The 13,767-nt window shown below is 42.5% G+C and overlaps 1 protein-coding gene across 3 annotated transcripts in view; it reads left to right on the top strand.

Moving 5' to 3' along the window:
• PLXNA3 (plexin A3) overlaps nucleotides 1–6,738 on the top strand; it is a 71,693-nt gene extending 64,955 nt beyond the window's left edge. For all 3 annotated transcript variants that reach the window (XM_081968260.1, XM_081968261.1, XM_081968259.1), the window contains 2 exons: nucleotides 3,285–3,435; nucleotides 4,187–6,738. In XM_081968260.1, the coding sequence (XP_081824386.1) occupies nucleotides 3,285–3,435; nucleotides 4,187–4,282 (247 nt within the window). In that variant the 3' untranslated portion in view covers nucleotides 4,283–6,738. The remainder of the gene's footprint in view (nucleotides 1–3,284; nucleotides 3,436–4,186) is intronic.
• Nucleotides 6,739–13,767: the final 7,029 nt, after the last annotated feature.

Raw genomic sequence — 13,767 nt, 5'->3', positions numbered from 1 at the left:
TTACATAGAACAGAGGTCAGCAACCTTAAACAAAAGAGCCAGAAAGATCCTAACTAGAAGCCCCCTGTTCAATTCTGGAGATGACTGGAAGTCTCTTCCCCCACCATAGAGTCTCCTCTTAACACAGCGTCCTTTTTCCTCTACCTCTTCTAACTGAAAGCCCTATCAATGGTAGAGCTGACCAGTGACAGAGAGCTGCAGCAGAGGGATGAAAGAGCCACGTGCAGCTCCAGAGCCACGGGGGTTGCTGGCCACCTGACGTAGAAGCAGGAATGGGTCTCTTTTCAAGTAGCAATTAAGGCAGAGGGGCAGGAGAACCCAGGTGCTAGATTACTGTAGGGCAGGGGTGTCCAAACTTGGGAACTTTAAGACTTGTGGACTTCAACTCCCAGAATTCCCCAGCCAGCCATGCTGGCTGGGGAATTCTGGGAGTTGAAGTCCACAAGTCTTAAAGTTCCCAAGTTTGGACACCCCTGCTCTAGGGAGTCCTTGACATACGATCATAGCTGAGCCCCAAATTTATGTTGCTTAGTGAGACAGTTAAGGGAGCTTTGCCCCCTTTACGACCTTTCTTGCTACAGTTGTTAAGTGAATCACTGCAGCTGTTAAATTAGTGACACGTGAATCTGGCTTCCCCATTGACTATGCTTGTCAGAAGGTTGCAAAAAGTGATCTCATGAGCCTGGGACACTGCAACCGTCATAAATACAAACCAGTTGCCAAGCATCCAAATTTTGATCACAGACCATGAGGATGCTGCACCAGTTGTAAGTATGAAAAATGGTCATAAGTCACTTTTCTCAGAACTGTTGCAACTTTGAACAGTCACTAAACAAATGGTTGTAATGTGAGGTCTAACTGTACCAGTGGTGGGTTGCAGGCGGTACGCCCCAGTACAGGCGTACCTGATCCTTCCTGGAGCACCGGGTACCGTTCCGGTACGGTGCTCCGGAGGGCCCGCCCACCCGCGCTCCTTACCTGTGCTTTAAGCTTTTGGCGCTTACGCACACATGCATGGCGCGTACGGCACCTGCGCAACACTCCGCGGAGCAGCTGGAGTGTTGCGGAGACTTGCGGAAGCGTCGTTTGACACTACCATGCATGCGTGCGTGCATGTGGGTGACTCCGGGGCCGGTACGATTGGAACGGAATCTGGAACCCACCACTGACCTGTACAGTTGGACTCATGTCTTGGCCCAAAGAATGGCTAGCAGTACTGCCTCGCACTCAGTATCTTCAGTAGCCTGTTGATGATTCCTGGGTAATCCTTGATGGTTTGTGTAAACTTGGGGCATTACATCACTTCACAGAAAAAGGTAGCAAGCAATCGATTTAGTTTTTTCTAAGTTTGTACAGAATGTTATCCTACGAGAAATTTGTTTACAATACAATTTAATCCAAGGGATTCTTTCCCTAAGTCACATGTGGCATTCTGACTTCTTCAGCTGTAAATTTTAAGGATCAGTTGTATGACTTCTTGCTGTTTTGAGGTAGGAAAATATGCTGCAAAATGGGCCACCCCGACCTATCAACTCTTCTATGTGCTAATAAAAGGGAAGTCATTAGAAAAACAGTTGACACCCGCTCGTGTATACAACCCCTTTAGGTTCATTTGGGTTTTTTCCCCCCACTATTATCAGTTTTTTAGGAACTTGGGCCAGGTTTTCTCCTCGTCACATGCTGCTAATTAAACTCTTCTGCATACAAAGCTTGTCTTCTGCCAGTGTACTAAGGTCACCAGCACAGATCTAGTGCAGTGGTGGGATTCAAAATTGTTTACTACCAGTTCTGTGGGCGTGGTTTGATGGGCATGGCAGGGGAAGGATACTGCTAAATCCCCATTCCCTCCCGATCAGCTGGGACTCGGGAGGCAGAGAATAGATGGGGGCAGGGCCAGTCAGAAGTGGTATTTACCGGTTCTCCAAACTACTCCAAACTTCCACTACCGGTTCTCCAGAACTGGTCAGAATCTGCTGAATCCCACCTCTGATCTAGTGGTTACCCCATTTGTAGAGAATAGTGTTGGCAAAGCAGGAATCGACCATTCTCATATTAGAAAGAACTGTTATGTCAGCACAGATCAAGTGCTTTCTGAGGTCATTAGAAGAGAAGGCCAAATATCTATTGACTCACAAAAGAAGGAGCAAAAAAGCTTAGAGTTTAAATCTGATTTATATAACCTTTGATTTATCTGTATATATGGCTTCAGTCTTGTCCGCAATAGAGATTAATCTTGCCGAGTCATATTTGTGAGCTTTCAACCAAATCAGCCAATTATAGAATAAGGAGTTATTTGTCTAGAGAGCCAGGATTTACAGCTAGGGCTATCCGAAGCTTGACACTACCCAGAAATTATAGCAAAAGAATTTGTTCACGTAATCCATGATAAATCTGCCCAACTTTTTCTAATCTGGGTTGACCAATTTCCAAATTTCCCAACCCGCACAGACATTGCTTTAAAAATGTAGAAGTTTTTCCACATGTTGGGAGAGTGTCATGATTATGGAAAGTTAATTGATTAGGTTTAGACATTGTTTTGGTATTCTTGCTTACAATTTTCAGTTTGAGATGGGGAGTGAGGTTGCCATATTAAAAACAGAACACACGATTCACTTCTTAGACTTGTTTGGAAACGGCTGTACTTGCAGGCTGTACATTGTGTCCAAAATTAAGGAATCGTTGGAAAGAATGGGTCGATGCAATACCTTCCACATTTTTTTTAGAGTATTGCCCTTCATTACCCAATTGCCCATAGTCAAAGATGATGTCATCAAATATATTTGGGGAGGTCTGAATGAAGATTGAATTGTTCCGGTTTGTGGCACTCTAATTCCTTGATGCTCCTTTTGATTGCTTTTCTGCCTTGTCATCTCAAAATCCCTGGCATTGTAGCAGCTCTCTCTGCAGCAATCTCTGCTGGATACCAAATTTGGCATGTAGATCCCCTCCCCCCGCCACCTGAAGTTTGCATGCCAGACTAATGATTAAAATCAATATTTATCCAAATATGCCATTTATGCAATATTTGAGCTAAGTATTTCAGAAAATGCAGCTCAGTGTCAAGGATGTTAGTTTGCTAAATTTGTACGCTGGCTACCCATTGGTGTACTCAAGGCAAAAATCAATTGCAATGAATCCAGACAAATAGAATAGTATCATATTTATGTTTAGGATTGTGCTTGGTTTCCCCCCCCCCCCTCTCTACTGAGATTAGACAGAGTCATCTATCTATTATATCTGCAGATACATGAAATCCTAAAACAATATTTGTCTCTATGTTCTAGGTACTACCGGGACATCACCAAGATGGCTTCCATTAGTGACCAAGACATGGATGCCTACCTAGTAGAGCAATCTCGTCAGCACGCAGGGGAATTTAACACGCTGGGTGCGCTGGGAGAGCTCTACAGCTATGTGGGAAGGTACCGTGATGAGGTGAGGCCATGGCTAGGTCGCAATTTTTCCTTCCCCCTTCCCCTTTTGAACCAGTCTGCAAACCCCCCCCCCTGTCCTCAAGGGAGTCGCCAGCTATGCATCTTATAGGGCAGAGAACCTGTCTTCTTCAGTGGAGGCAGGATGGCATCTGATTTGACGTATTCTCAGTCAGCTCCTCTGTTAGACACTTCTTTTGTTCAGCTCTGGAGCCTCTCATAAAATTAGTCCAACGGTTCAATAGCCAAGGGGTGATTTACGGCTTTGGAGAAGACATTGTGACAAATGGAGCCTTTAAATATCTGCGCCACCCTTCCGTCCCTTTTCTTCTTCTTTTTAGTTTCCCTTCTATGCCTATCACACTTTTACCTCTTGCAAATAGATTGCATGCCAGCTTTCAGAGGAAGAGCCCTGTTTTACAGATGGTTTAATCCCAAGGAGCCAAAAATCGGTGAATCTGTCCCAGGGAAGGAAGCCTCTCTTTTTCCAACATTCCAGCCCAAAACTCCATCCTAATAAGTGGGCAATCGTCTTGCCAGCCTTTTTTGCTCCTTGACGTTGAACATCCCTTTCCAATTTTACTGGATATCTCTCCATCCTGGTCCCTTGATCTTATACTCCTTTTTGCTCCTGGGAGTTTAGTGCTTAGCTCCTCCTGGCCTCTTTTGCCTTTCTCTCTCTCTCTCTTCCTCCCCTTGGACTGAATCTTTTGCTTCCAATCTCTCCCCCACCCCTACCCCCACCTTGCCTCCAGATCCTGACTGCGTTGGAACGGGATGCTGCCTGCCGGAAACACAAACTGAGGCTGAAGCTGGAACAAGTCACCACTCTTGTTTCGGGAACAAGCTGAGGATGCTGGAAGGGGCAGGAGGGCAAAGGGAGCGGGCGGCAGGCGTCCCAGAGAGGTGCCTCCAAAGGGACTCTACCTCCAACTTGGCTTGTGGCCCCACAAAGGGGAACAGACTTGATCTTTTTAACCTCCCGGGCGGGCAAGAGACCTGGGGTGCCCCTGGGGTGGCAGAAAGTCGCTGTGGTGCCTCCCCTCCCCAGCCTTCAGTCTGGAAGCAATAACAAGCACCTGCCCCTCCTCTGCCTCTGCCTTAGGAGGGGCCACCCAGAATAAGCAATGAGGTTGGGGTGCAGCCTGATCATGCCCCCTCCCCCTCAAGCCGGCAGCTAAATGGAACCCCCCCTCACCCCAAATGTTTGTGCACCCCTCTCTTCAATCATACCGATCATCTCCCTAATCCCCCACTCTTTGTTGGTAGCTGGTGGAATCTGCCCTTGTTCTGTTTTTGGTAACCATGGCAATTGGATATTTTTAATCTTACCTGACAGTGCTCCCCCCTCTCCCCCCCAAAAAACATTCACTCCTACCCCACCTGTTGTGCCCTCACTGGGTGCAGTGCCTTACTCATTAATTTATTATTGCATCTTGTTAAGATTATTGGCTGTAAATGATTCCATTCCCTGGGTGTAGAGATTTCAGTGTAAAAAGTCCTCCGTCCCGCCCCGCCCCTCACGCCCCCCCCCCAACCCTTTCGTTCTTAAGAGTCTGTGTAAATATTTGCACTGCAGCCTGGAGGGATTCAATCCCCCCCTTCCTCCCAAAAAATAAAATTAAATAAATTAAAAATAAGAATAAGAATCCCCCTTCAGGGATTAAGGAATTGTGGTGGGGTGGGGAATGCCCCTGCAGCAGCATGGGCTTTTTATTCATTCATTTTATAATTACTTTTTCTTTTGCTAAATAAAAGCCTGGAAAAAAATACTCTTCTTGATATGATGTGGAGGGATTGGGGGTATTCCGCGGAAACAGGCCCCCATCCTCTTGCATTCCAGTGTTACAAGGAGATACTTTGGACATGGCATCCCCTTGGGCAGCCTGGCTGTTCTTTTGAATTGCACCTAAAGTGTGGGACAATGCCAGTTCATTTAGGCCTTACAAATATTGATTTTTTTTACAATATAATTCTAGCTGATTCATCTACCTGCATCAACTTCTTCTTTTTGCCCAAGTACGTAACCCTTTTTAGTCACTGTCTGCCACTAATTTGCTTGTGTATACAGATCAAGGAAGACTCCTAATCTTAAATACCCATTGTGGACTGAGCCAATTTGGGCAGCTTACTCACCACTCTGAATGCGCCTATCAGAAACCTTAAGGATGCAAACTGGTCATGAATGGGAGCCTGTTTAACCTTGACTGGGGCAGGGAATTCCTCTGTGGAAGTGCTAGACTGACCTTCAAATACTCAAATGAACTGGGGAGAGATGAGGTGGATTGTACCATTTCTGAGAATTGGTCAGTGGTGGAATTTACTCACATCTTTCCATATATAAAACAACTTTCTATGAAAATATAACATTAACACAACACAGCAAGGAAAAGTCCTTGCTTAGGCATCTTCCAACAGGGCTTATTTTCTATTTGCAAAGAATTATTTTAAAAAGGGAGAGAGAGAAACGGTTTTAAAATGTGTTCAACTACCTCAAATCTGTTTTGTCGGGTCAGCTTTCCACCACCTGCTGGATCATATGGGACCAAGTTGCTTCCATTCTTGTATAGGGATTTGATGTCCATCATTTCACTCACTTTCTGTGGAGACCTGGATGATAAAAATTGCCAACATTTCAGTATATTCCTGTATCGCCTTCCCACTTTTCAAAGACATTTTAGTTTCTGGGTTGTTTTTTTTAATGTGATTGCCTTAGCAGCCTATCTAATATGTGAACTGATAAAGTGGTGTTAAGTTTTTCATGCTTTTGTGCCTTTAATTAGCAGTTTCCCCTTTACAGCTTCTGCTCCTTGTTTCGGTGTGGGGATAACACTAGTGAACAACAGCAATAATTTATTCCCTGAAAGAGGGTAAGTCATAGTTGACTTCTCCATCTCTCCTTTTGTTCACTTATAGTGTTATAATAATAAAATAATAATAATAATAATTGAAGCTCCCCCCAAACAGAAAGAAACAGACAATTAATGTATAGATAAAATCCACTGTTAATGCAGCAATTGGAACCGTGGGCAGAAGTCGCCAAGAGGAAACTTATAATTAAAGATGTAGAAATTGGGATTGTGAGAAAATATAGTACAGTACTAAATTAAATGCGCTGTGGAACCACTGTTTTAATTGCAGTTTCATGTGCTGCAAAAAAAAAACCCCTCTTTAGTAGCACTAGGGAGGTCAAGTGTGAAAACCAAGTTATTTCACTTACGTAGAAATGTAGCTCTGCCTAATGCTTCCTTTCACCTCTTAACACAGATGTTTGTGCACTTCCATATGTACTTCAGTGTCCATTGAATTAAAGGTTACCTGTTGCTGCTAGGGTGCCATTTGCTTCTGTTGTTGAGTTGTTCTGAGACAATTGTCCTGCTAAAATCCAGGCCTTTTTTTTTTAATGTTAAGCCCTCTTAAACCTTTATTCAGGCTTAATTAAGCATCCTGCATGGCACCGCTAGCTGACTTGTGGCATCTTCCTTTTTACTTGGTCCAGGGCAATATTTGAGCACCAAAAGAAAAGGCAATTTATTCTGGCCCCCAACTACGAGCATGGGATAACAGAGCAAACTTTGCAAGAATAGTTAGCAATAGATAACCTTAATTAACTAATGACTCGTCTATATGCTTCGTATGAGAGATTTCATTATGTATCCCAGTATTCACAGAAAGCAAAGCCAGGGCAGTTGTGAAATTGTAGCCTCTGCGTAGAAGGCCGAGAGCAAAGCTGTGGCCTTCTTTCAACTGGAATGTGACAGGAAAAAACAAATCACTTATATGCTTACCTTGACAGTATGTGTAAGCACACTATGTCTGCTTATACAAAACAGGGACCAAACGTATATGCACATAGAGAGATAATTGTCAGCTCTTGAATTAAAATATTCTGATAGTTGAATGAAGCCTAAAGCAGAATCCCGCACTGTTCATTTATGGCATACACTTTGAAGGGAGATTTTTTTTTTTTTTTAGGAAATGGGAAAAAAATGTTTTTTTTTTGTCTGGTTCTTCCCTCTTCCTACTCCAATTGTTTAGCAACCTGTGTTACTCAAAGAGCTTTTCCTCGAGCAGCTCCTGCTCTCTATTCTTCTGTTTGCTATTACAGTACTCTACTATAGATTGGCTAGCACCACGTCAATGAAAATCTACATACTTTGGTGCCCTTTACTCTGGTTTCTCCCTACGTCTCCCTGACCACAGCACAAACATGCCCTGGCATATATTTCCTCCCTTCCCCGCCCTATATAACTGTTGTCTTCGCTTCATCCCTAACTCATCAATGAGACAGGCTGAAGGCATCCTTAGGTGTATCTGTGCTAAAATAAAATATGGTCCAGACACCCTCTAGGTACAAAGTCTTTTAGGATTTGTCACCTGGTGACTTGGAGCAAAGTTGGGACTGGCAGAAACAGGAAGCCCAGAGACGATTAAAGTAGGCAACAGGGGAGAACAAATTTCATGCCAGAATAATTTCCTGCTGACTCAAGGGAGGGTGGGAGGGAGTGTTTCAAATCACCCGTGCCCAGGAGGGCTGGCAAAGAGGCTAACAATCACCTCACCTGCATGATTGAAAGGGTCTGAGTGGGCATCATTTTAAGTCACGTGTTTAGCACATCCTTTCTTGATTTGGAGACCTCCAGCTTCATTCGATTGCAGGTAGTCTTCAACTTACAATAGTTCATTTAGTGACCCACTCAAAGATACAACAGCACTAAAGAAAGTGACTTACGACCGTCTTTCACACTTACAACTGTTGCAGCATCCCCTTGGTCATGTGATCCAAATTCAGCCACTTGGTAACTGACTCACATTTATGACGGTTGCAGTGTCCCACAGTCACATGATCATATTTTGCGACTTTCTGCCAAGCAAACCCAATGGCTAAGGCAGATTCACTTAACACAGGTTTTACTTAGCAACAGAAATGTTAGGCTCAATCGTGGTTGCAAGCCGAGGACTACCTGTACAGCCCCCATCACCTGGAAGGCACCAGTTTGGGGAATGCTGCTGTAGAACTTGGTTCAGTGTCTCTGGAGCTATTAGCAGTTGAGGCCTTCTAGGACCTTGGTGGTGAACCTATGGCATGTGTGCCCGAAGTGGCACGTGGAGCCATGTTGCTTGGCATGCACGGCGTCGGCCATTCCTCTTCTGGGTTTCGGCCATGCATGCACACATGATGATCAGCTGGGCTTTGTGCATACAGCAGCGTTGGAAACCAGAAGACCTGGGCTTCCATTTTCCGGTGTGAGCATGTGTGCCGGCCAGCTGATCAGCGTGTGCGCATGCACAGCAGTAACCGGAAGACTTGCCAGAAGTAAATTTTCCAGCCCGCGCATTCCCCCCTGGGCCACTCCTCTTCCTGGTCGTGTCCCAGATGAGTGCACGCACAACGGTGCTCCATTTTTGGCAGTCGGTGCTGAAAAGGTTTGCCATCACTGTTCTAGGAGAAGGGAAGAGTCGAGAGCATTTTTTTTCTTCACTTAAAAAAAAAAACTGGTAGTGAGGAAGAGGGCCCAGGATTGTTCCAAAGAATACATTGTAGGTTTCCTCCGGCACTTGTAACTATCTGGCGGAGGAGGTGGTGGCGGGGACGGAAGAAGTTGGTGTGTATTTTGATTTTTGGATGTGGGAATGAACCAACAAGCAGCACCTAGGAAGGCGGGTGTAGGGGAGACAGAAATGAGATAAAAGGAAATTGTTGGTGGCGGTTTATGAATAAATCATGGATGCATCAGGAGCCTCATTAGCAGAAGCTCCAGGGTACAGAGAGAAGACTCTGCTTCCAAAGTATTGTTCTGCCTTGCAGAATTACAGCGTTTTCAACTCGGATATAATGTGAACATGAGGAAAGAAGGGATATATAGTCTCTAAAGGCCTATGATGTAGAACTTGCCTGCTCAAATGTATACTGCAAAGGCATGTATGTAATTGTCAGTCATCTTCCTCTTCTTTGTTCACAAAAGGAGTGAAAGCTTGTGCACTCCAGTGATTACTTATTTACTCAGAATACTCCTTTTTTGTATATGTTATGATGAGTCATTTGTTCTCATTTTTCTTTTGCTCTTTTATCCTTGTGGCATGTTGTGTTTTTAACTTGGTGTTAGATTGGGCTATATCCATGCGGGATGGGTAGAAGAAAGAAAAGGGACCATCGAGCAGAGGCAGAGGGGTGGGTTGAAAACATTCCAAACTACCCACTCAGGCACCCTCCCCTGCCAGGGAAACCGCGATCTTGGCGCTGCATTGTGCAATTGCAATAGCACTTATATACCACTCCACAGTGTTTTACAGTTGTCCCCAACCCCGGTCCATGGACCAGCACCAGTGTGTGGCATGCCAGAAACTGGACCGCATAAATAAGCAAACTCCCATCTGTGGGATGTAGGGAACATGCGAAAACACACCCCCTCCGGTCCACAGAAAAACCTGTCTCCACAGAACTGGTCCCTGTTACCCAAAAGATTGGCGGGCCACTGCTTTACAGCACTCTGTGAGCTTTACAAAGTCAACATACTGCCCCCAATCATCTGGGTCTTCATTTTACCAACCTCGGAAGGATGAGTCAACCTCGAGTTCCGTCAGGATCGAACTCTAGACTGTGGGCAGAGTTAGCCTACAATATTGCATTCTAACCACTGTACCACCAGGGCTCATAGTGCTCATTAGCATAGGAGCTAAGTTTCTTCCTTCATTTCCAGTGACCCCATTGGGGAATGTGGTTTGCCTGCTATTATAATCAGGGAAACAACAATCTTGTTAGAACCATTGGAAAAGGAAAGAAGGAGAAACTTTGAGGATTGTGCTAGAGAGGAAGCGAAGAGATTTTAGGCTGCATCCTCTTTCAAAAATGATTAGTTGTCAACAGTGGTAGTTAATTGAGGGCAGGAAGGAGCAGTTGATGAAGAGCAGCGGTCTCTAACTCAAGGCCGGGCGGCCCGGATCCGGGTCACAGGGTGCTTAAATCTGGCCCATGAGGCCAGCCTGGAAATAGCAAAGGACCAGCCCGCAGTGCCTGTAGCAGCCAAAACCGGGAGCGGGGCGCGCGTGGACAGCCTCCCGCAGCACTCTGCTGGCCAAAACATCCTCCCTTCTCCTCCCTCCCCGGCCAGCCCATGGAGGAGAACTACAGTGCTGATCCAGCCGTCAAAGAAATCCAGTTTGACACCCCTGGTGAAGAGTTATAGATACTTCAGCAAGCCATGGAGAAGCCACCAAAAGATACATGTAGCTGGTAAGCCATTCCTCTGGTTGAAGTCAAGGAAGAAATTTTTCGGGACTGTTCCAAGTTTCACATATTATGTCAAAATCCATATTTTAGGTGAGCTGGGCACAGCCTATAGTTTTGGGGAGAAGGGAGTTTGAGTTCTAAAATGTCTTCCAATTTCTTTTACAGCAGATAGAAATGAAACTTAAGTTCAACTCTAAAATTACAAGCTTAACATCCATTTTATCATCTCCGAAAATTGCTAGTCATCAAATCCATATGCCATAATTTCCTTTTTTATATTTTCTGCAAAATGTCCAAGAGAGTCATTGTTTTTTTGTCTAATCAAAACAGTCAGTTTTACCATCCCAGCCAACTCCATCAGCTTTAACAACTATTTTTTCATTGCAGATATTATCAAATATTTCCAACATTGGGCATATATAGGCCTTTCTGCCATTATAATAATAGGAAGGTACCATGCAATTTTTCCAAGTTTTTGTCCATCCTAACAAAAATATCTCGGATCTGAATTGCATATTGGCCTCAAGGTGTTTTTTTTTTTTAATTAATATACTGCAGGTATTTTAGTCCAGTAATTTTTAGCTTTTTCACAAGTTCACCAAAGATCTTGTTTCTTCTTGCTGTTTATATTTCCAACTTATATTTGAGGTCCCTTTATATATTTTTAAACAATCTTTCGAGTGATAAATACCATTTATACATCATTTTATGAAATTCTCTTTTAAATTGTACATACAATAAGTTTCAATTCCTTTGTCCACATTTTTCTCATTACTGCAATTGTATCTTACTCCCAAACTTTTAGTTCATCTTATCATGCAGTTTTTAATTGGTTCATCTTCAGTTTCCAGTTTCAATAAAAGTTTATACATTTCATCAATAGGATGTTTACCATTACTCTATAATTACATTTCAAATGTTGTTTTATCAGATTCAAAGCCACATTATTTTATCAATTTTAAAACTTTCTGAGAGTTGCATATATGAAATCACTGAAATTTATATTCTTCTGATGCTCAATATCTTAATTTTATTTTAAATTAATCTTGAAAGTATTCTAGCAGTACAACATACCTTCACCATTTCTTTCTACTGTAGTTGCCATTTCTTTTCTATAATACACTTCTTTAGAGGCAGAAAGAGTTTTGGATAATCTCAAGGGGCACTTTTTGTTTAAACTAATAGAAATTATAGACTTTGGTAAGAACTGTGTGATAAAATAATGGATAAAATTGATATATACACATCACAGAAAGCTCAAAGTATTGCAAATGGAGACTTAAGAATACCCTGTGAGATTCTAAAAAGAATGAGATAAGATTGGCCATTATTTCCACTTTTGTTTACACTGGTCTTGGAAGTGTTGAATACAGACATAAAGGAAGATGAGGGAATAATGGGCAAAGATTAAGAGACACATAAATTGAGAACATTTGCAGATAATGTTATGTTAATGTTGGAAGATCTGTTGAAAGGAACAGAAGTGTTCAAGAGAAAATAATGTTGTATGTTAGCTGACTTTAAGATTAATAAAATACAAAGATATTAACACAAAATAAAACATGGAATCTGTTAGATTGGTTAATGGATAGGCATACACAGGCTTAACAGTAACAACAGCTCTTTATTAAGTACAACAAGTGAGAACAATCCAGCGAAGGTTGAGTCTGACAGCAGCCCTTTTATAGGGAGCTGTCAGACCCTTCGACCAATAGGATTAAACCTCTGTTCCCACGGAACAGAAGACCTTGGTGGAAGCCACTGAAGTTAGAACAAGTATCTAACAGGATCAAGTAGAATTGATTAATTTAATGGGCTCAAGTCTGAGAAAAAAGTAAAATATTTGGATGTTACCTTGACTAACATGAATTATATGTTGTTTAAGAATAACTGTAAAGATATGGAATGAAGTTTTTAAAAGGTATTTTAAGATTGGATAAACTATAGTTGCCATTATAGGGAAGAATCTTTATGATAAAAATGAATGTTTTATCCAGAATGTTATTCTTTTTCAAACAGGCCTTTTTCAAACAAGGCCTGCAGATTTACAGTTTGAACAACAGCAGAAAGAGAAACCTAAATTTGTTTGGCAAGGTAAAAGAAAACAAAAACAAAAACAAGAGGTAGGTATAAGTTCCCGCATTACTATAAAAGACAGAGGAGGGCTAGCCTTAATGGATTTGAAAATGTACTTTATAGCTTGTTGCTTAATTTGGTTGAAAGAATGGGTTATGCTAAGAGACAGAAGGCTACGGAGGGGCACAATTTGACACGCCTATTTATGATGTAATAAGGTTAAGTTTGAATGTAGAGTTCAGAAATCATTTTATGAGATGTGCCATTCTGAGAATTTGGAATAAATATAAACCTAGAATATGTCCAAAAGTATCTGCAAGACACCTATTCTGTTCCTTAACATTTGCACAGGAAAGGTGTTGCCGCCTTATCTGAGTATAAATGTGTGTTCCCCCTTTTTTTTCCATCTATAAGGTAATTATATAAAACATAGGTAGTCCTCAGATTATGACCACAATTGAGCCCAAAATTTATATTGCTAAGTGAAACATAGTTAAGTGAGTTTTGTCCCACTTTACAACCTTTCTTGCCACCGTTGTTAACTGAATCATTGTGATTGTTAATAATGGTCCTATTAAGTAAATCTGGCTTCCCCCCCCCCCATTGACTTTGATTGTCAGAAGATCACGAAAGCTGGTCACATGACCCTAGGACACCGCAACCTTCATAAATATGAACCCGTTGCCAAGCATCTGAATTTTGATCACATGACCAAAGAGGTGCTGCAAATGTCGTAAGTGTGAAAAACGGTCATAAGTCACTTTTTTTAGTGCTGTTGTAACTTTGAACGGTCGCTAAATGAACTGCTGTAAGTAAAAGACTTCCTGTACTTTGTTCAAAATGAGAAGTGTTTTATTTTTGATTTTCAAAGGCTGCAAAGGGAAGAGATTGTTGATGGTTGAGTTATGGTTTTTTTGGGGGGGGGGGGACACAAATCTATTCCATAAACATGTATTTTTATCCTTTCTTTAACCTGGCAAAATTTGCCCTACATCTTCTAACAGCTAGCAACTCCCTTGCTAATTCCAT

This window comes from Natrix helvetica (genome assembly GCF_964273705.1).
Source record: "Natrix helvetica genome assembly, chromosome: 1".
Taxonomy (NCBI): domain Eukaryota; kingdom Metazoa; phylum Chordata; class Lepidosauria; order Squamata; family Natricidae; genus Natrix; species Natrix helvetica.
This window is presented reverse-complemented; position numbering and strand designations above follow the sequence as displayed.